The sequence below is a fragment of the Phaethon aethereus genome, assembly GCF_964289735.1.
Source record: "Phaethon aethereus genome assembly, chromosome: 18".
Classification (NCBI taxonomy): Eukaryota; Metazoa; Chordata; class Aves; order Phaethontiformes; family Phaethontidae; genus Phaethon; species Phaethon aethereus.
Window position 1 is genome coordinate 13337205 of NC_138594.1, and position 23810 is coordinate 13361014.

A 23810-nucleotide genomic window follows, 5' to 3' on the forward strand; every position below is an offset into this window, starting at 1 on the left:
ATTCTTGTCATGCTTTAGAAGATCCAATTCATTACCTACAATTGAAAGCAAATGAATTGATCAAGTTTCTAACGAACACACAGTTTGAAACTGTCACAGGGACTCAGGAATTACAGCCCCAGAATGTTTCAGCTCAGGAGAGCCAAGTCACTGTTACTCCTTCCAGAAAATACAGAGTAGAGCAAAATGCTGCTTCAGTCAAGGTAAGCCTATCACCCAGGTGGACTCCTCTCTGGGTTACACCACTCTTTTTCACCGATTTTTGAAGGCTAGAAAAATATGGGTATATTTACTGATTACAAAGAAAATACAGAGACTTCCCCCAGCATTTCTCTATTTGCTATTGTAGCAATCAGACATGACTGAGAAAGTTACTTGAAAAACAGCTGAGTTGAACTACCTCAGTATAAACAGTCAAGTTTTGTTCTATAAAAGAAATGCAAATAATCCATTACACACAAATCATCCATGTGCTGCATAAATGCAAGTAAAATTTCCCTTCCTTCTGTGCTATAGCACTTCATTCTGCAGAGTTCTCTACATTACCCAGAGAGTCAGATGCTGGGAGAGAAAGGGACTGTTGTGTGGTGTTGCAACGTTCAGTGTTGTTACTGGTGTTACAGCTGCTTATCCGGGAGGAAATAATGGAGAGGGGATTGGAGGCAGTGGGATCAGCCATGGAACTTTTTGCACAAAAGCAGATTTCTATGAAATACTCAGTCTTTTTGCTTTTAAGACATAGCCTGGGATTTCTTTTTTATGTCCTATTTTAACAATGTACATATAAACCTGCATAGGAAATTAGCTAGGCAAGGCTTTCTTGGATGATTAACACAATAAAGTGGCTGTGCCGTACAGAAATACAAGTCACATGAACAATAACCAGGGGAAGCAGCTAGTGCCAGCGTGCCCAGCTGCTGTCCACGGGACGGGGAGTCCTCGCTTTCATTCTCTAGCCAGTGGAAGTGTCTGTCAAATTCCTGTACGCGCTGCATTTTTGTGGTCAAATTCCTAACAGGACTGCTGGCCGTTGCAGTGAAGCGTACAGCTGGAGCCAACAGCTCTCATTTCCAGTTCCCCCATCAGAGCAGGAGGGACTCTGCTCTGCACATGGCCTAACCAAACACAACAATAGCATTTCTGGTGGTGTGAGAAATTTTGTTGGAGTAAGTTCTCGCAGGAGCCAAGATCCAAACTTTCCACAAAAACTAGTGCAAGCGTGTGAAGAAAGGGGACACCAGAGGAAGGGTAAGACAGTCTCTACTCACCTATTAGTGAATTCAGAGAAGAGTAAGAGCTGACTCGTCTCATCTTGTCAATAGTCTCAAATGACAGGATATACTCTTCATTCTCAGGGCTGCCCAAGGTGCTGCTGGCGCTGCTGCTGGTGCTCAGGTTCCCAGGAGAAAATGCAACAGAGCTTCCAGCTGCCAAAAGAGAAGGAAGCAGATGCTGAAACAAGAACTGATGAGAGAACAATTTTTACCCAGGCATAGCAGCCCTTCTCTAAATCCTGCAACACTCAATGAAGGCGTAGGCAAACCCACAGCATCCCCTTTTAAACACTGAATGTTTAAATTCAGAGTAAGCATCAAGGGGTCAGAAAAGATTCAGTTAAAAATCCATGTATGTTAGGAAGTTGGAAGGCACCTTTCTGGTTCCCAAACACTAAAAAAAAATATATAAATTGATACTAATGACCAGAAAATTGAAACTAATTATGAGGGGCGTCTCATCTAAGCCCTTGGGGCTGGCAGCTGGATAATCTGGGCTAAAGTGTTAGTTTCAACCCAAGATGTCTTGCACATGGCATTTCCAAGCTTGCAAGTGGTGGGTAAAGAGGAAGTAAAGAAAAATCAAAGAATTTTGAAATCTGTCTTACATTCTTCATTCAGGCTGAGGTTCTGCAAGGACTTGTTCAGGTTTCTCGCTGTGGTAACTGCTCGGATGTTCCCGTAAGAGCTGACAGACCGCAGCCTCGGTGTACATGGACCATCTCGCACTGGCGTCAAACTTCCCCCCTCTGTGGATGCAAAATTTAGCAATTATAGATGTAACCAAAACAATCATAGCCTTTTTTATATAACTAAAATGCTACCAATATGAACAGGATTTAGTCATTGCCCCTTAGGCTAAAACAGAACGAGGTACGACAAAGGATCATCTGTGCACGTAATCAGCAAGGACCATGTGCCTCTGCTATTTAGGCTGTGACTTTGTCACATCCAATAAAACCAGGTGAGCTGAGCCTTGCCAGTGCCTGCAGACTACCCAGGGAGGCAGGATGCCTCTTCTCTCCAGGTTGATGCTGGGCCACTGCCCAGACATTGTGCTAGGACACGCTGCTACAGCAGACGCCATTTGCAGGCAGCATTTGCAAGCTTCCGTCTGCTTCTGCTCCTTAAAAATCCGGAAAATTTTCTCATTATGAAAATTCTAGTTTCCTGACCAAATTTCAGGCCTGGTTTCATATTTCACCCATAACCTGGATATTTATACTTTCCCAAACTTTCTCATTTCACGCGGAGTACCAAGGCTTCAGAATAGGTATTTTATTTCACTGCAGAAGTGGCTGCACTACGGTGGTGGGGTCAATGCTTCCAGTGCATCCTACTTACAAATTCTTCAGGATTCTTTTAGATAAGGAAAAGCACTATATAAACTGCATGTAATGTTTATTTCCTGCAGCAGAAAGGACAGATATGGCGAAGCTTATTTTCTAATATGATTTAGTTATACAGACAATAGGGAGATTAAACTACTCATTGCAGAGACAGCACAGCCTCTTGTCTCCGAGTTCCCATTGCAACAGTCCCATTATCCTTCAAGATTTCCAAGGTACTTAACATCTAAAGAAAATATGAGGTTAGCAACAATTTCACTAGGGCTTTTCATTCCTCACATAAAGCAATAAACACAGCAAAGGGATGGGACCATAAGCACAGAGCATAAAGTTCTTCACTGCTTCCTGTCTGGTGCTTTACAGTAGCAAAGAGTATGGCTGGTTCACCATGTTGTGTGGTGAGGCTTCTCATTAGATCAACATGACACTGAAGTTCAGGTACAATTTGAGGGGGGAAAAAAGGGTCTGGTAAGCCTGTGTACCACCTTGACAAATATACTGCGATCTTGATCTGAAGAGATTCCCTTTGAATTTGACAGGGTGTTCAGTCTCTACAACTTGCTGATGAGCTATAGCTGTGTTTTAGATCGGACTCAGCAGAGGATGCATTTCTCCAGTGCAATGTATTATAGTGCTAAACAGACATTAGAGCTACCCACCATGTCACTCAAGTTTGTAGGAATGGTGCTGTTCGGTAAACCACCAAGAGCAAGGATTTCATTGTGTTAGGCACCCACACAAACACAAAGCACCCACCTGTGGCAGCTGGAGAAGGGAGAGGGTAATTCTTCTCTTCTTCCATGAACTGCAAGGCGACGGTGCAGAAATTGCTCTCATACTGAACCACCAGGTGACTTAAAGCCACCACCAGCTCCTACGAAAAGAGCAGAAGAAACAGGTATTTCATGGTTATGTAGGTCAGAAACAATAGATCAAAGGGAAAGACGTAACAATATGGTCATTATTGTTGATATTATTGGGTGGCCATCCAGGCTAATAATTTTCCCTTCACTTCACAGGGTTGAACTGAAGAAAGCCAGAGCACTCTCTTTCAAATCTAATTCTTCACAAGTCTTTTATACCTGAACAGGCTCCCACTACTCTTTGATTCTGCCCAATATTGTCAAACTGATGCAGTGTCACAGGAAGTACTGAACTGACGACTAGCACCCAGCTCCCTCCGCTCCTGGGCGTGCAGCAGTCTCACCCATGAGAAGCGCGTTTCCTGCAGAGCAGCAATGAGCCATGCCGGGGATCGGTGTCCTCGGCCCTCCGTGGCACAGCCTGACCCCCTCCCTGTGCCGCACACGTACGCACGGAGCGGAGGTCTCGTCCTACAGCCTGTCCTACATTTGCTCTGAGCTGAAGGAAACAGAATCTGACAAGAGGCCCCTGGGGGCATGGCTCAGCTCTTCCACGAAGAGTCCAGGTGTCTGAACCCCACGCTGAACCACACAGTCTCGTGGGGTTCGTACTGACTGCGAAGTCAGCAGCTACCATGAGAACAGTGCTGCCTGCAAGGGATCATCAGTCCATTCATTCTTGTCGCTGCAACTCGAGAACCAGAATTACCGGGGTGGGGTAGGGAGGGCTGGGGAAGGGAGGGTAGAGAAGGTGAAGTTCAGACCCTCAATTAGTACCGCTTGCTAGGCACCTGGAAACAGCAAACAGCAGAGGTGGAGAGCTGGCTTTGGTTGCTGCTCTCTGTTCAGGGCACTAATCTCCAAAAGAGAGATTTATGAATCTGAAGGAGCATATAGTGTGACATGCATTTCTCTCTTGAGTTAAACTGATTAAATGCTGGAACAAGACAACAAAAATTAATCCTCACAATGCTGGTGACAACTGTCAGGGTATTGATGTTCCAGTTAAGTAAACACAAACATTAGGACACCTAAGCACACCCATCAAGAACAATCCAGAATGTCAAAAACTATTTAATCTACTATTGATGTACAATGGTGCATCAGAAATTGTAATTCTCCAAAACCTGAAGAATTACTTTGTCATCCATCCTTGTGGTTTCTAAAAGCAGCAAGATCTTTTTACTGAACAGAGCTCTCAAGTTCTCTCCACAGCACTCTTACTCCCTCTCCTCCTCCTTGCCTCGGACTGCCACGTACTCCGTATTTCTAGCAATGTGTTACTATTTCATTTAACACTTGGGATCCTGTAACATAAATTTTGCAGTCAGAACAGTAATCAACAGAAAAGCATTAGCAGAAGAGTAGCCCAGCAAAAATTCTTAGTGTTTTGTGCACCTGAAAAAGACTTCAGTGTAATTGCTCTCCTTCCTTATCCCTGTCTTTGCATTCTCTTTAAGTTAAAAAATCCAGGATATAAAAATCCCCACAAAATCCTGACATTGTTACTCCTATTTCAGACATTTGCTTAGTGGAATACATGAGCTAAATTGGAGCTCCAGTGTTAAACAGCAGAAACATTTTGATCTGAACAACAATCTTGTCAACACCTGGACATGATGACATACTACACTCCACTAGTATCACTCCTGTCAGTAGGCTCCTTATATTGCAGAGTGAATGAGATGCTGTAGTATGTCCATCGAAAAGGGGCAAGTGGATAGAACAGCACCCCAGAATGCTACTGCATGCGACCACCCTGAGCGGGCAGCACAGGGCTCAGTGCCGAGCCTTCAGTCACAGCAGTAGGTTGATGCTGCTCTTTTCACTGGCGTCATCATGCACATGTGGCACTTCTCAGCAGGAACTGAAGTTAAAAGACTTCACGATGAAACAGATACTTCCAAATGAGTCAAATTCATTGAAAAGTCTATTGAATAGTGCACGCTCTGATTAGGCATACCGCATAGCTCGTTGGCATGAATCCACCAAACTGCCGTACCACCAGCCTTTCCGTACCTTTCTCACCATGGGGCTCCCGTCGTTGATGAGCTGGGCCAACATCATGGCTACGTTGTGATCGATGGTGGTGGAGTGATCGGTGCGTTCCGCTGAGTTGCCCACAAACGTTCCCAGTGCAAAGACTGCAGCACAGCGAACCTGTGAGACACAAACATTCAGTATTACTTTCCTCTTGTTTCCAGCCTGAAGTTTGCCAGTGGGGTTTTTTTTATCCCCACAAATGGCATCTCTGGAAACCTGGACTACCATGTCAGGTAAATAGTGACCGCTAAACGGAAGCCCTTGGAGAGAAAAAAACAGAACAGATTCAGCAAAGCACTGAGTTTTAAGTATTCACACATGCAGGAGTCTATTTAATTTCCCAGAATACTCGGTGACCTTCCCATAGGTGATTTTTCCAGTTGATGTTGCCTAGAATATTAATTAACAGGAATAAGGTACACAGGGAGTTACTGTTAGGATGTGAATCTCTTTGACAGTACAGTCTTCAGGTAAGGTCTTACAGAAGGGTAGAAGATGATGGAAAAAAGGAGAAAAGACAGCAGCTCAAATCAGGTAAACTTTGCTAGCTCACACACAGAAGAGAGGGATCACAGCTTGCCTTGGCAGAGACTGCAAACGGTGGGGATACGGTGCCACAGCAACTGCAGGATGCGCTTCACAAAGCAGAAACGCTTGCTCTGGCTTCTCAGAGAGGCGCGGGTGTGCCGTGAGGACAGTCAACACGACCTTCACACAAGTGCTGCTTATAAAATGGCTCCAGGGAGAGGAGGTGGAGGATGCAGGACAGAAAGACTGAACGTAAAGGGGAATCTAATCTTTAATCACTGCACGTTAGCAATGGTGTTTATCTCCAGGCTTCCTTCTCCCACATGTGATGTAATTTCACCGGGGTCTGACAGGCTCTGTCAATCACACCCCGGCTCTGCACAAGAATCACTTCTCTCTTGGAGACTTTGTCACAAAGGTAAACCACATTCAATTAAAGATGTATTTTCACACATACCAGGAGGAGAACGGTTTTCATACTTGGGCAAAAAGACTTCAGGGTTTTTTGCAACACGGTGTTTTGGGATCACGTTTTTAACAAGCTTCTGATATGGAAGTAAGCAAAGAACATGGCGTTTCCTAACTCCAGTGCCAAGATTCCAGGGTTTTCGGGCTGTATGAACTCCCCCTGCATTTCTTTGGTTACATCTCTTTGCAGGGCTTGTATGATTTGCATCATCTTGAAGAAACAGCAATAAGATCTTTCTTTGAACCAGACACAATCGTAAAGCTCTTGAAAGCCTTGGTTTTATAAGCATTCCTGCAGCCCTCTACCAGAATTCCAACAATTCAACTGGCATTTACTTAAAAAGCTGGATTTTTACCTCTGGGATTGGATCCGAGAGGAGACTGTAGAGCTTTTCGTGAGCGCTGTCCCTCACACCACACCACCTGGCTGAGTCAAAGTTCTGCCAAATACGTCCTAAACAAATGGCCACCCACTGACGCAGAAGAGGATGTGGATCATTTAACTGCTCCAGGCAAATAGCAATCAGGTTTCCTTGAAGGCAAGCTTCCTACAACACAAATCAATGCAATTTATTTTGAATGACGGCTTCCCACCTCATCATCAAAAAAAAAAAAGATTATTTCTGAAATAGACAGGAAATCAAGCGAAAATAATTATTCAGTGTTTATATACGCATTTTGTTACAAAATACCATTTGGAAGCAGCATGGAGGGAAGGTCAACTAAACACTGTTATAGCTAGTTGAAGAGTTGCGCGTTAGAAATGCTTCATCTAATGCATAAAGCCTGTTTTTCCTCATTGGAAATACTCCTTGCACCTGTCAGAGCCCGAAGGTTTATGGCTCATTCCATATACCCTTCCCAAGAGCTTTATCACCGGCATCAAGTCTCCACTTGACAGGAACTAGGCACTATTTCCTTAACAGCACGGCAGTGTGCTGCCTGGAGGGCTGGATGTTGAATGACTTGTGTCCTTAACCTCCACTTCCAGAGGCCAGGTACATAATGTGTTTGTCACACCTCCAGGTCATTTTTTCTTTTAATCCACACAAAAGTAATGTGAAGCAATCTTCTATTTCAGTTTTCCAATTCAGGGTTGTGCTTTAATGCAAGCCAGGACACTTTTATCAAAGTGAAGGCACAATGCAGGAAGAGGTAGGAGAGAATGAAAGGAAAATGGGTGTTGGGACTCACCTGTCCAGTGTTGTAGTTGTTAACAATTACAGCCAGGATAAAAGCCGTCATTGTCCTGTGTTCAGCCTTAAAACAACATACAAGTAATTGTTACCTAGGAAGCAGGTCAGAGAAAAACTATATCCCATGCCTTCTGAAAAATGAGATTATTCTTGAAGTGCAGTTTGTATCACATTAAAAGAACAAGAGAGGGGAAAGCAAGCGAGGATTTTCTTGTCATGCAGTTGTCTCTAGTTACACCTGAGACACTTCATCGCTTGCATCATCAGACTGCCAATACGATCCTCCCAACCAACCTCTGTCTATCGCTCCGGAGGAGGCATACAAATACCCTTTACAGAAAACTACAAAAAACTTTTGCAGAGGGAATTCGGAAGGTTGCAGCGCAATTAGACTGCCTCTGCACCCAGCCCCCAGCTCCCATCGTCACCACTGAGTAATCCGCACTTATATAACTTTAAACAAGTTTGCAAATTCTTGTTTGGTTTGGCTGTATCTACCACACAACCTGGCAGGAGCATTGTTAACCCCCCGGTCGCTGACCCCACGGCTCAGCAATGACTCTCTCCAGCAGAGCAGTGGGTCACAGGAGATGGAGGTGGGACGCAGTTCTACGTTAGCACCAACTGCATCAGAATAGCAACAGATAAGCTAAGAGAAGCTAAGCAAATGCTAGAAGAGTCTGAAAAAAGATGTCCTTACTGGCATATAAGGATCTGCCAAAACTGAAAGGAAATACTTGTGACCGTTGTCCTTCACAAGGTCAGCCTGGCATGACTGAAAAATGAGACAAAGAAAAACACAATGAGTACAATAACATAAACATATTTTTTCCTCCAATGACATACGAATATTTCATGTCTTAATCATTTTTCTCAAATCTCATTTTCATTTGAGAAGCGAAAAGAAAGCACAAGCCCTCCATGAGGGCCACAACCAAACATCCCCACAGCAGAAGGGCCAACAGGGAAGAGTGGTGTCTAAAGAAGGGAACCCTCTGCCATACTCCAACAAGACAGAAAGAATAACTGCAAATGTGACCTTCTGCTCAGGAGAAGAGTTAAACTTGACATTTCTCTGTCCCACATTAAGCCTTCACCAGCATTTGAGAGCTACCAAAGGCAAAACCAAGGAGGAACATGATTAAAATTTCTTTCTTTCTTACATTTATCAGAATAAAAATCATGTAAGATTAGATCTTCTAAAAGCCCCTAGTAATTCTCCACTTGATTTCTAATCCCACGTCAAGACAATTAGCTTAACATAGATCAGGTTTGCTGATAATTGCTGCTCACTACCCTCTAGTTGCACAGTTACGTATCTGCCTAACTAGTGTAAAATCCTGGCCAAATCTGTAACGTTCCCCAGGCAGGGAGTAAGTGCCCTGACCTTTCCTTTCAGAGGACGTTATGGTCACACGCTAGCTACCAAAAGTCGAGAAAGCAGCTTGCGCTGCGTGTTCGGACACACGCGGGCACTCCTGGCTGCCGAGCACACGGCACGGGCTGTTGAAGGTGCACTCAGCATCCCTCCTCTTCCCCCCAGCTGCCCACCCGGTCTCACCCACAGAACTCCGGAGCCAGGGCAGTTTTTGGGTGAGTCTGGTGTGTGACCCTTCTTTAATAAATTTAGCAGCCCGTTCCCCGTGATTATGGGAGGTGCAGTTTGACAGCACAAACAGTCCTCCCTGGTTCTTTCTGTACTACTGTAGCTGACTTTCCAGCTCCGCCTGGCAGCCAGGACAAGAGAGTAAGTGTCTTGTGAACGTCGAAGTACCACCTTCCATAAGCAGGACAACTCCTGGAGACTGCCACGCGCAATAATCCTAACACGTTTCTCTTACAGTGACCATGTCACTGAGCGTGTAAATCACCAGTAAATCTGTAAGGGTGGGGGGGCAGAGGAGGAATTATTAATTCTTTATATAGTCATTCTTTATATTCTACCCAATACCTCACCTACGTGGGACTAGATTTTGACAAGAAGATTTCAACTCATCTACACAAATGAGATGAACCGCTGTATTATTTGGTCAAGTGCTAACGTGTATTGAATCACTACAGCAGTAGCACATAGTAACATGATCTCCTACTACACACAATCAAAACCTGCAAAGCAACTCCCCTGACTTTAAAAGCCTGTAAGAAGAATTATGCAGGTTTTGCTGGGGTAGCATCAGCAGTGAAGCACATGGCGTACACCGTGTTTATGCTAACATACCAACTCGGGCTTCAGGTTGATATATTAGGGTCAAACCGAAAGAATACATACTATGAAAGTAAAAATTTAAGGGAGGAAATACTGACTTGGCAATTGGTTTCCCCTGTGACTGGTTCTATTGTATGCTTCATGCCAGAGACAGGATCATGTATTTTTTATTAGGCGTAGAAGGTGAAGGAGGGGACTAATTGTTGAAAGGAGGGAATGGCAAGACAGAGAAGCAAGAGAATATTTTATTGCTGAAGGGAGTAAAGATGCTGGTTTTGGCAGACTAAAGAGCAGAGGGGATGGATTGATGCCAGGCTGCAGCTACGAGAGGCTTTCCCGGCTTCTGTGTAACGCTGCACAAAAACAGGCTTCCTTTTTCCCCCCCTTTTCATTCTCAGCGTGAATACTTTCTGTTCCTCACAAAAAGCAATCTCTTCGCTATAATGTAGGCAAACAGAAGGCTGCCCATCTTCACACCACATTTACTGTGCTGCCACCGTTACCCAGATACCTGAGGCTCGAGCCAGGGAGGCAACTTCTATAAAGCCAGCACACTTGCTCAAACCCTCCCTGCTCAGATCCTGTGAACAATATGGAAAGCCGGCATCAGTAACACCTCCTCCTCAAGGAATAAGCAGCTATACTTGCAAATAATAATACGTGACCAAACCAAGCTGCAGGCTTGGTGTGAAAGTTCATAATTTGCATAAAATATAAAGCTCCCAGTGCTGGGGAGGGACTGGAGCACAGATCTCCTCTTTCTTCTTAATACAAAGTATGCGCTGCGCAAGTTCTCCCAAAAACCCTCACACATCCCTGGCATACAGCAGCACTGCCAGTGCCCAGGGGCGTCCTGGGGGACCACGCCGGCCAGTGGACCCTCAGCCCGAGGTGGGTAGCTTTACCAGATTATCCTCAGGGAACGCTAAACTTGAAAGTTTGTATTAATCATAAGATGAGAAATGGTAGTCACAGCCCTGCTAACAAAGGACACACCTGGAAAGTAAGCATACTATTCATTTTACTCCATTGCATTAAAAAGTATGAGAAATGTTGGTTTTCTATTGTCTTCATCCAATTCTTTGGAGTGGTAAGATCTCTTTTTCACTGTCCCACTTTAGCAGTATTCACTTTTTTCAGCACTATTTAATGCGTGCGTTTTTTTAGTCTTGCTTAAATTTCTGTTTCTAATCCTGATTAGAAGTGGGGGAATTTTTTTCCCTTTAAATTCATGTATTTAAGATTTAGATGGTGCTGTTTACCAAACATTATCAATGTAGCATGTAGCGAATTCTTGACCCAAGCTGCATTTGCAAGTTATGCAGACAAGTCCACGTGGCAGCACACAACAATACTCCTACACCAACCTCCACCTGCCAGATACCTACAGTGAGCAAGTTTGAACCATCACTTGCCTAGAAATACTCCAGCAGGCTTCAGGCAGAGATGACTAGAGTCCTCAGTGAATAGCCTATGAAAAATCATCTGATTATACATGGAATTAAAGGAGGTTAACTTAAATATTCCAGTGTTTATTAGGGACACCTATGTACCACACAAACTCAGTTCTGCCCTAGGTGTAATGTTTCTGTAATACAGTTAATTCATCCTGTAATTTTTATGACAAAACACGATTCTTCACAGCATACCATGCTTACTGAAGCTACCATCTGAACGGACACGTGGCATACTACGCTGCTGTCTTGTGCCAGAGCACCTTCCTTCTGCCTCCCTGCCCGAAGAGAGGGAAGAGCCAGAACAGAAACACTATCTTAGCAGGATATTCTGCTCTCCAGGGCACTAGCGAGTCTTATATAACTTGTTCTCAGTCACATCCAAATGCAGAGAAGAGCAATCAGCTGAACTCCAGTCCTAATGAAAGTAATTTCATCAGCTACAGTCTCCAGAAACCAAACAAAATACACATACAAGGGACAGCAGATGAAGGAAGCAGCACCGTACAATTACTGCGAGGATGAAGAGGATCCGACAGAATGTTTGAAAATAAACACACTCTCACATGGTAGGGCGATGGCTTCTGCCCGGATGACGGACACAGCACCCACTCGAACCAGAGCTGAGCCAGGCAGATGCACGCCCAGCGCGGGGAGAGAACTGCACCCTCATAGCCACGCGCCCCACTTCCATGCAGCCTAACAACTAATTACTGCATCTACCTGTCTGCCAGCATCTCCTGCCTGCCAGCATCTCCTGCCTGCCTGCCTTCACACTCACAGAGCAGGCCCCCGCAGCTGTCAGCCCCTCACGAGTCTTATAAAAAGGCCATCTCTGAGAAAACGATGCTGACGTGCCGCGTAGCATGCTCGCCGCTGCTCAGACAGGTCACAAACCGCTGCACCACGGGATGAACCAGAACACTAAAAGATCGTCTCTCGTTGTGGAGCGTGCAGATACTGACTGGTCTTGTGGTTTGTTTAGATAAATTTACCCTCTGGAAACGCAGAGGGTTGGGGAAATGGAGCAGGATGTAGTGTTAGAGAACTTGGAATCCAAAAACATGCATGCTGCAATACTGTTTTTTGTCAAACTTTGTAAATTAATTTGTTTCAAACATACATGGCCAAACCTTGTGTCAGCAGAGGAGCAAAGGACGTCTCTGTATTGATATTTAGCATATAACAAGAAAGTATTCTTTTAGCTCTCAATATGATGACACATTTGTTCCCTCTATGCCGTGACAAGTCAAGCCGCTGCCCGTCCCCTCTCTTGGCAGCATTCATCCATCGCACCTTCCTGATGAACTTGCTCTCTCCTCCCTTCTCATTTGCATCACTTCTTTGTGGAGCTAGCGAAGAGAAACGGTGGAAGGAAATCCTAATACAAAATTTAAGAGTATTTTTTTTGTTGTTTCGTTTTAAAGCACAGCCTACTGAAGGACTGGGGCAATAAAATAAAGCATGGGAGCAATACTGATGGTGGCAGGAGAGGACAAGGGGCAAAGAGCCCTCTCAGATTGGCCTCACCACCAGCAAAGTGAAGGATGGCACGACACCCCGTGTAAATTATACATGAGCCTACTCTGAAATGTACCTGGGGCTGAAGCGTCAGCCATGGAGAGGCATGCATCAAAAATAAGCTTTTCAAGAGTAGCTTTAAGATGAATAGTTTTCATTTCCTTTGCTTTCCAAAATCCTCTTAGGATGTTAATGAAAATATATTTATAAAGCTAAACCTGACAATGCTAGATCAACAGTGGGGAAAAAACTCCACGTTCAATATTATTCTCCATGCCGAAACGGAAAAAATATAACAAAAATAAACACCCAAATAGGCAAGATCCAACTTCCACAAGCAGTTCAGACAATTTCATATCAGCTTATAATCATGCCTGCAATTAGCTGTGCGCACCAATCCTAATAATTTTACATTGCTCAACTAATTGCACCCACAAACTATGGAGTCATACATATGACTATACAAATTTATCTACAATTACTTACCTGCTTAATTATTTATTAAAAAAACCCCCACTAACCAGAGCACTTGTTAAGGCCATCTTTACAAATCAGGGCTCAGTTTTTAAACGTTATCCCCAAAGGTGCCAAAATATTGTAGAGAAGATCAGAATCACGGACCCATGACAGGGGTGACCTCTCTTCTCTGGGGTTAAATACTTCTATGGCGACCATCTTCAGCGCATCAGCATCTGCACTGGACTCAGAGTTTTAACTTGCGAGTTAAAGTCACCAAAAATTACCTTTGTTTTATTTCTAGAAAAATTCTGTCTGAAGACTAACCACAGCCTGTTTTGACAACTGACAGGAACAGTCCTGAACAAAACAAGTTTGATAACAACCTAAAGTGAACAAATTGAGGGAGAGTATGAGTGCGTGCAAGCGCGCGCTCACCTGGGAACACAGGACAGAAGATACGAGTGCATTCTAAGCCCCTTCAGCAAACAAAGCAGTATCTTCCCCAATAAAGATGCAATCAGTGAGATCTGACGGCTTTTACCTAGAGCACCTACACCCTAGAACCAAAGGGGAACTATGAGCTGCGAGATGTTAACGTGACATTGCAGCGTTAGAGGACAGCAAACCTGCTCTCATCCCGCGCAGGTGTGAGGAGGTGGGCACTGCCCCACGCAGCGTCAGCACCTTAACGGGGGTTTCCCGTTCAGACGGTTTCAGAGCTAGCTTTCCTACAAATCAAATAAATTAATGAGATCATATGCTGCTCTCCAGACAATACAGCGTCTTTCTGAAGCACCTCAGGAGAAAGCCTCAACTCTAAAGCAAGTGGATAAAGCAAACGGGGCGGGGGGAAAGGCACGTTGCTGAAACCCGAAAGAAACAGCCAAGTTCAGAAGTACTCACACTGTCCACTGCCAGAATTTTGGCCCAGATGAAGACAAGGAGTGGTCTCAGCTCACGAGCTGAACTTTGAAGTAGCTTCAGCACGTACGGGAAAATGCCAACAGACAGGGCCTGGGGAGCCAGAGAGAAGAGCAAACCCTTGTGAACGGCTCAGCTTTACTGCCAAGGCAGCGCCGCGCAGGGGCAGGGCCGAGCGCCCTGCGAAGATGCAGCGTATTTAACGACACAGATGAGAAATCTGGTAGAAAACAATTTCATACACTTCTAGCAAAGAGGGGATCCCTGTGTATTTGTCTATCGCTTGTTTTAATCTTGAATGTCACCAGATATTTTCAGACTCATTTGGTCCACCGAGACTCAGAGTTAATCTAGCACTAGCTTTTACTCCTTACAGCCTGTGCTGTTTTATGCTTCACGATACGTTCCACTCTCCTCAGATGGGGCCATTTGCTCTCACAGGTAAACATATTGCAGAAGCTCAATAATTACAGGCTTCCCACTGGAAATTAAATAGGTCTCTCGCCTGACACAGAATTTTTACCAAGCCTTTTCCGTGGGATTAGAGGCTATGCTCACAGGAGGACATGCAACACGTTAAATCTTTGAGAATCCCACCGTGATTGCAGATACCCTTCCCAAAGCACAACGTAAAGGAAACGTATGGCGAGGGATGGCACTTGCAGCGCTGGGCTCCCGGGCGGTTACCACCCACACAAGCTGGCAGCAGCTGAGCATCACCCAGCGATACCGCCAACGAGGTTTATAAAGCAATAAATAAATAAATATAAATAAATAAATATAAAGTAATAGCCAGAGCAAAGGCCACTACGGCTGACCTGCAGCTATGTTTTAGTCCTCACAGAAGTTTATAATCCAGAGGTCTTAAAATCGCCTTCGATGCATACTTTCTTCCTACCCCTGAGGGCTAAGCTGTCTGCGAAGGCATGTAGAAGGGAGTCTTGGCTAAGATGAAGGAGGAAGGTAAAGAAAACCACTAAAAAGTCCCATCATTGAGCTATTCCACGATGAGCCGGTGGTTTGTCTTCAGCACTTTTATCAACAAATAGCTCCATTTAGAAGAGTGTTTTAAACTGCTCCTCTGATTAATTCTTATTTATTAGCCGCACTGTGCTAGTCACTTTCCAAAATGCAGAAAGCAGCTGCCATCTTCTCAGAAGAGCTTATAAAATCCAGAGACCAAATAGATAAAGGAAGAGAAGAAAATGATGCAGCCAGTAAGCTGAGAGAACAGATGATAAACATATGCGCTATTTTTTGTTATTTATTTTACATGACAAACCTTCTTATTTGCCCCAGATATTTCCCCGTTTTGTCCCTTACAATATTTTACACCAAACTATTCCCAAGGAACTCCTCTGTGTTGTAATGCAAACGAACAGCTATTCAGCCTTTTTGATTAATACAAACCACTTTTCTTTTAGGGATGCTTGCTCCATTTCACACACATGAACACATAAAACACTGGTCATTTGTCAAAGCTGTGGAATATCTTCCATGTCTTCCTTCCATAAATCACAACTTCTATTTATTGCCTATTCTGAGATAAATTAGACTTCTACAAGACAATATGCAACATCCACGCACCAAGCTAACAGCCCAGGGACCCAGGTCCAAAAATCTTCCCAGCAAATCAAGAGCTCGCAGCCGATGCACCTGGCTCAGCAGCACCTGCAGAGGAGAGGGATAACGGTTATTGCTAAAGAGAACAGAAATCCTTGTGACTGCAGAGCAAATGTAAGAGGACTTCAGGATCGTTACATCACTTAGAACAAACTGATAGTCTGAAAAAAAAGCTGGAAGATAAACCCTGACTGCTGAAAACTTCCACCCCGCTGAACAGCATCACCAGTGGGTTACTGCCGCTCCTGACAACGCCCTCCTTCACAACGTTTCCACAGACACACAAACGCTTTCCTAGGAATGCGGTTATCCTCGGTCTCCACGTCATTGCTCCACGCGTTCTCTCTGCTAGCTTTTCTCTCGGGCACAGTGGTTCCTACACAGCACAGCTCTGCTAGATGGAGGCAGCCCCTATGGATTTCAAATATTCTCGTCATACCACCTGCCTTCCCCCAGTAAAGCAGGAACACGATTGTATCTGCAGGAAAGATTCAAAGATGAGCAAAAGGCCCAGCCTCCCATTACTCAAAACAGCTCAGAAGCAGAAAAAGAGGCTTTGCTTTCCTTGGCAAATCAATATAAGAGACTTAAGAGGGAAGCAAAAGGTCACATTAGCCGTTAATAAAAATCTCATTAGAACAGAGTCTGACAACAATAATGAGGTGGTAGTTTACTGGCTTATACCTACCCTGGTGTGAAATATTAAGAGACAGACTTTCAGTTCTTAATCTCCTTAACAGATGTAAGATATTGGAATGCAACATTTAATCCCCAGTTTAAATTGAGTAACATCCCTCAGCATGGGTCTCGGGGAGACTCGTTGATTTAGCTCCCCAATTCCATCTCCTTCTCAGTGTTTTTTGACACTGCGTATTCAAATTAAATTATTTTCTATGTTTGATATTGAAGAATAACTAAATTACTTGGCTCACGCCTCATACTATGGATGGCTGATAGCAGATACTAAAGTTACGCAGAGAAAGTCTGGTAGAAAAAGATGGTTAAAGGAAGAGCATGTTTCACCTCTGGATACCGGAGCTCAGATCTCAGGACAGGTCATAAGAGAAAGGTTTTTTTTTCACCCCGCCCTAGTTGGCACCAGCTTATTCCATAAACTTACTACGGAACTTGGCACGATTAGCAATGTGCTTTAAAGATGCCCAGCACAGGAATAACAGGGGCAGCTGCTTGAGGTTAAAGCAGTAATAGAAACCAGAGCATGGTGGAAGCTGGGGCAGCTGAAACAACAGGCAGGACCATGTTAGGTGCAGGTTCCACAGACGTTGGAGGCATACAGATTTGACAATGCTGTTATTATCTGACCTTCAGGAAAAAAACAAGTAAATCCACAAATTCTATCATAGCTGGGGAAAAAAAAATATATATAATTGAAAAGGATTTCTAGGGGAAGATACAGAACCACATCTCAACACCACTAGCATCCCACAAGCACCTTTAACCACACCAAATTGTGTCTTAGTTTAAAAGCTCCATTTCGTTATTTTTCAAAAACAAAAAAGGCATCTGTCTCTCTCAGGTTTTTATATTCCCACTTCACAAACCGATGTGCACAATAATCTGAAGCCAAAACTGACAAATTCTAGAGACTTGGATGAGGAGAGTCTATGCACAATTTATGAACTTTAGTGAAATTATGAAACTGCTACACTGTGCCACTACATGCACTCAGCTGCATCACAACCCTCCCTGACATTTGTCCACCTGTATTCCTAAACGGAAGACAGGGAAGCTAACTGTGCCCACACATGCAAGTTAGAGATTAACCAGGACACAAGAAGATAATTTAGAAGTAACAGTCCACGTTTTAGCAGGAATCTCCTAATAAATGCAGGATGGAAGGAGACTTCAGCAGTGGTCTCCTCAGGGCTTTCTGCCCTATGCACAGCAAGAATTCGAAATGGAAAGCAACTTCTTGAAGTCAATAATAGGCCATTTACAAAGGACCGTCTCCCTGTCCTTGACAAATCCAAGCTTTGCATGGCTGGCATCACGGCCCTAGCACTCAAATACCTTCTTTCCCTGGGGCCACATCTAAAATGGGAAAACAGAATCAACCTTTGTTAGGCTACAGCAGCGTAGTCTAAGCACTCCCAACGGGTCAAAGCAAAAAGACAAAAGGGGTCTGAAATGCACTTCCTTCCATCTCTTAATCAGTTCGTCTCTGATTCAAAGTCTCTCAAACCTGTTAACAAGCAATCTTATTCCACTACACAAGTAATATGCTTTAATTATAAAAATAATGACATTGTCCTAGCTCATTTTTGTTCCTGGAAGGAAAGGAGGTTCCTTTGCCAGGTGACCTCTCAATTCCACTGCAAGGTTAAGCTACCTGCAGAGCCCTGCGGTGCCAAATAATTCACTGGAAAGCAGCAAAGTTGGTGCTGGAGTAGAAGCCTGCCTTCCCCCATCGCAGTGACAGAGATAAACCATACCTCTGTTTATCCAACTGATCTCAAGGCTTGGGAGGCCCAGGGAAATTAAGATTTGGTCTTACAAAGATTGATGGTGCTATCGGTCACAAACAAGCTGGTAGCTAACAGAGGGAAGGTGAGTCTTCTCACATTTAGTGAAAGAAATCACATATCCTTGTACAAGTGACTGGAACCATATTCCTTTAAACAGAAAGATTTTAAATTTTACTGCCTGGTAGAGAAAAGACCACAGCTACCTTGACGAGGGTTTATATTTTTTCCAACAGAAACTCCTGGAGAGGAGAGGACAAGAGCAGTTGACAATTGTAATATGTGCCTTGCCATAAAACATTTTTTGAAATGAGGTGTTATGTTTCTCCTAGATTTACTTCTCCTTTATACATATGAACTTTGCCTAGTCTGAGCAAATGCCTACCAGAACTCATTCCTTCCAGGCATGGTCTTCAGAGACTTGTTTCTATGTTCTTGCAGCAAAATTTCAGCATCACGTTAAAGGGAACACTTTCCAGACAGATAAAGAAGCCATTTCCAAACCATTTACACTGCAGTAACATCCACTTTCTGAAAACAGAGAGGAGATAAAGTCTCTGCCTGACAGAGCTGGCATATAAGAGGAGATACTACAGGAGAAATCAACAAAGACGTGCTACTCTGGGAAGAAGTCTTACTACTTGAGAGTAAAAGAGGCGGCAGCAGAGCCTGGTACCGTTGAAGCTGCAAATGCACTACAGCAGGTAAGTGCATTTTTTGCTTCACAACCCTCCCTGACATTTGTCCATCCGTATTCCTAAACGGAAGACAGGGAAGCTAATTGTGCCCACACATGCAAGTTAGAGGTTAACCAGGGTGCAAAAGGGTAATTTAGAAGTAACAGTCCACGTTTTCACAGGAATCTCAATGGAGTTGTGAAGGTACTGGGGAAGAAAAGCACTTTGTCTTCATCTGCATAGGTCTAGTAAACGTGCAACCAGCTCTAATTAATCCTGAAGGAGCCCACATGATTTATGTACCCAGACACCCCCCGGTTGGCAGCACGTGCTCGGCGGGCAGGGAGAGACGCGCACAAGCACACCGTGTCAGCCGTGGCCGACCCCCTGCCCTAGCCGCTCACCTGCAGGACAATGGGGAGCTGCTCCGGGGGGTTGCGGTTCTCCACGCCCATGGTCAGCCACACCTGGAAAGCCGTCAGCTGCTCTGCAAAGAAGGGACTGTGCTGTTGGAGCAAGAGCAGGAATGCAAGTTTGGGTTAAAAAACAAAAGTAAAAAAAGTGAAGGAAATAGTTTCTGTGCCTATGGATGCACACAGTTTATTGTTTCAAAAAATTTTTCTTTTTAATTGACACATGTTTGTTTTGGGTTTTTAAAATGTATAAAATATTCCAAAGACTGACCAGATACAACGCCCTTTAAATATGCTGGCATTCTCTAATGCAAGTGTCTGAAAAAAGGAAAAGGAAAGAGTAGAGAAAGAGGGAAAAATACCACAAAAGATCTCAGGGAAATCTGGTTAATCCCTTCCACATGAGAAGCAAATAGAACAGCAGCAGATTTATCTGCTCTGCAGAGGTAGTTTCATTCCTGTAGCACACGGTGCTACTTCTGCCCAGTCCACTGTGAATACAATCCAACAGCAATGAAAAATATCTCCATCACATCTCGGTCTTCCCTGGCTGCCATAAACCTCCCCTACAAACAGGTGGCAATTCAGATGCGCTGGTTTGGGCTGTAAGAAATCTGCCTCCTACTTATCAGTTTTTTTAATTCAAGCCTTTTATTTAGTTATCCATCACTTCTGACACCTCTGATGCAGTAAAAGGACTTCACACAGGCAAGCAAAAAAAATCAGAAAATTTACTTAAAGTAGTAGATTCAATATTGTAAATTAGAGAAATCTTGGTAGTATGAGTTAATGGGCATAAAAGTAACAGGCAGAGTGCTACAGTATTTAATGGACTTTACATCTCTACTAAAGATACCAGAGGATGAGGAAGGGAAGGGAGAAGTGGGATGAATTCCCAGTATCTGCTAATACCTATCAGTTGTGCTTTGGCACTTAGTACTTAAGACAGTACAATCATCTGTTGTTTTACAAAGTGTATTTGAACGGCATCCAGTAAATACAAAGGATACCAGCTCGTAGGATCTCTAGATGTAAAGGAATCTGGTTTAGGGGACAGCAAGTACAAGCAGAGAACGTACCGCACACTTCGAGAAACGTATGACGTTAACTACGGTCTTACTCTAACAAGATGTGGTTGCTTGGGGGTGCACCACACCGGCTACTGAAATAGGAGGTTTACTTGGTGAGATCTGACATTCTGCAGCACGTTTTAACTCCCTTGGGATCCTGCCCAAGCGTGCAGAGCATCTCTCGTCTCCCAACACCTGTGGTGACCGGCCAGTAACGTGACACGTATTCCCCGAAGCGCTCTGCTCCGCAGGGCGCACTCGGGCGGCCCTTGGGCACATCAGCATCCCCCGCCAGCGCAGCGGCGCTCGAAGAAACCCTCCTTTGGCCGTCTGCGCGGTACGAGCTAGGTATGAGAACGTGCTGACCAAAGCACGCGGCAGCGGCCGGTTAGAAATCTACAGGGAAAGAGAAATCAAGGGGGAAGGAGGCAGGAAGGAGGTGGGAGGAGGGGGAGCAAACCAACCCAAACCCGCCAGCAGCCCACAGCAGCACAGGGAGCCCGCAGGCCTTTCTCCATCGGTTACCGTATCCGACACCTGGAGCACAAGCAGAAGTCAGGCGCACATGGTTTATAATGTGCTGCTGAAACAAAACAGCCCCAAAGAGATTATCAGGTGCCTTATCCAGGGCCAGACTGACTCTAAACCCGCGGTGGCCCACGTGGCCAGCAAACGGCCGGCAGCAGGTAATCCTGTGACTCACCCGGGCATTTGACATCCCAGACACCGATTGCTGCTTCTGCCAGCCCAGCTACGAACCAGGCTGACTAACCTCGCTCCCACAACGCCCCGTCCCGCTGCCTCGCACCCGGTGGCAGGTCCTCCCAGGATTACTGCTGGCCAGCAGCCGCTAACCTTCTCTGATATACAACACTTCTTGCCAGGCATAAATCACGAGGTTTGAGGGCAAAACGTTGATTAGAACACACGGAATAGATCAGCGACCGCCTGTCTGCTCCAGCCGTTTGTCGCAGTGCAGAGCTAAGCCCCTTCCACGCCCTCCCAAACTACCAGCCCAGCTGCACACTCCCTCTCACAGAGGCACGTGCAACAGGTTAATACCTGTCCCCTCTCTACAGAACAGGCACAAACCTACACGCTACTAATCACGCCGGATTTCAAATGAAAGCGTAAGGAGGAGCTCCGGGAGGACGTGAGCCTGCCTTTACGTCCAGCGCCCAGGCGAGCGTGGAAGCTGGCAGCACCCAGGCTGCCAGCTGTGCCTGCACAGTGACAGCTCTCCCTACCTCAAGTTCTAGCCAAAACACACAAGAAATTACATCTGTCAGGCTGGAAAACCTGCTTGTAAATTGTTTCCACCCTATCCCCAAAAAATCGCTAGTTGAGAATGACCGCTCTTACTTGCGGATCTCTTGCCTAATCCCAGCAAGTATTTGCCTCCTCTCATCCCTGAAACACACAGAATTTGCCAAATTTCAACTCAATTTTCAAATTGACAGTGAGGGCCCAGATGAGGTCTAAGACTAATCTAAAAGCACCCACTGACATTGTAGAGACCTGAAATAAAAATTAATATAAGCTAGGAGAGGAAAAATCATATTTGTTTAAAAATACAGTACATATAGTGAGGGGAAAAAAAGGGCTGGGAGGATAAAGCCTTAGGGCATCTTTATCAACCCCACCAGAATTCATCCACAGCTCTCCTCCTGTCTTTAGAGACAACCTGCAATCGCAGCCAGAAAACCTTTTGGAAGTTTGGTAACATAAATAAAATGCAAGAATGTTACTGTAAAATTAGAGAGAACGCCATTGTGGAATAGATATCTGAGGTTGCAGAGTAATTATTATTTAGAGGTTTCCATTCATGAAATGTCAAAGGAATATCAAGAAAAACTCATTCTGACTAGAGGAATTTAAGCCAAATATGATATTAAAAATTTTACTCTTCTGCTCTCTGAGATTAACTAAGGCACAAAAAAAAAAAAGACCCACTGACTCATATTAATGATAGTACAGAAAACTCTTTGGACATACCCTCAACCTCTATTTTATGTTTATTTGAAAATAACTCCACTAGGAGATAATTTTTGCATTAAAGTTTTTAGTTTCAAAAGTCATGCTGGCATGTTGGGAATTTTTTTTGGTAACAATACTGTTAGTCTGAGTGCTCTGAAATTTTAAGAGTCAGGTCTCAGGCACCCCTTCTACTTGTAGGAGTTTATTCCTCACTAACAGGCGCGGGCTGAATCAGACATGTCATGCAGTAGTGAAGAACTTCAAGCTGATTTTAAATCTATTCCTCTACATGAGGTGAATTGACACTTACAATTTTCTCTTAAAAACCCTTAAACTGCAATAATTCACGATTCAACAAGCAAAAGTGATGTGCTGAACTGAGGTTTCACATCATGGGTTAAACTGGGCACAAAACATTTAAAGATATTATCCAACTTACCCTAAAGGCAGTTCCTTCCTCTATAATTGTAGGTAATTGGGAAAGGCAAATATCAACGGCAAGGTCCCATGCTTGCCTAGAGAAAAAGGCGAAAGAGGAAAGAGAAGTCATTACAAGTTATCCATAAGTATCAAGGTAAATTTAAATTCTGATCGTACAAGTATCTGGACAAAGCAGTGTCGACTGGCTTAGAAATGCTCAATATTCCCTTTTTTTAAAGAAAAACAGATATAACACACGAAAACTATTCAGAGAAACAGTGGGAAGGTCCAGTCCAGCACCACTTCAGGCTGCCCAACAAAATGCGAGGTAAAAAGATCCCTAGCTGAAGTTCACAGAAGCTGGTCCTCTCTGTAAAACAGAAAGAAGCCAGATTGAACTGAAGTCTTATTATATACCTGTCCTCATGCAAAAATGGCTAACTTTTTTTTTAAACTCAAAAAATTAACTCAATCCTGGATTAGCTCTGACCCATAATCCTTCAGCATACCGCTCTACACGCATCCAAAACGCCGCTTTGCTCTGCATTCAAGTCACATCAGCTCAGGAAGATGCAGTCCTGCCGACAAGCCCTCCAACGCACAGTTCATGGGCACACCTACACCACCACAGTAATTCTCCTTTTCCACATCCTCCACACAGATACTGTGTCACTGCACATATCGCTGTGAAAAGGAACTCCATCGCCATTAATCTAACTCTGAGTCGGGTTTTGCGTGGCAACCTTGTTTACAAAGGTTGGCTCTACATGACTCGCCCTGGGGATGGAGTGATGTACGCTAAACTAGAAGAGAAAATACTTAAAGGTTTCCATTTTTACACTTATCTACTATTTAATGACTAAAG

At 44.3% G+C, this 23810-nt stretch overlaps 1 protein-coding gene across 2 annotated transcripts in view; it reads right to left on the reverse strand.

Moving 5' to 3' along the window:
• Positions 1–23810, reverse strand: part of RPTOR (regulatory associated protein of MTOR complex 1) — a gene marked incomplete at its 5' end in the record, with an annotated part of 156046 nt that overhangs the window by 47217 nt on the left and 85019 nt on the right. The window contains 11 exons of one of the 2 annotated variants that reach the window (XM_082008348.1): positions 1269–1427; positions 1883–2023; positions 3380–3497; positions 5506–5646; positions 6882–7073; positions 7720–7785; positions 8422–8496; positions 14265–14375; positions 15870–15953; positions 19470–19571; positions 22965–23040. In XM_082008348.1, the coding sequence (XP_081864474.1) occupies positions 1269–1427; positions 1883–2023; positions 3380–3497; positions 5506–5646; positions 6882–7073; positions 7720–7785; positions 8422–8496; positions 14265–14375; positions 15870–15953; positions 19470–19571; positions 22965–23040 (1265 nt within the window). The remainder of the gene's footprint in view (positions 1–1268; positions 1428–1882; positions 2024–3379; positions 3498–5505; positions 5647–6881; positions 7074–7719; positions 7786–8421; positions 8497–14264; positions 14376–15869; positions 15954–19469; positions 19572–22964; positions 23041–23810) is intronic. The other variant, XM_082008349.1, reaches the window with a different exon arrangement.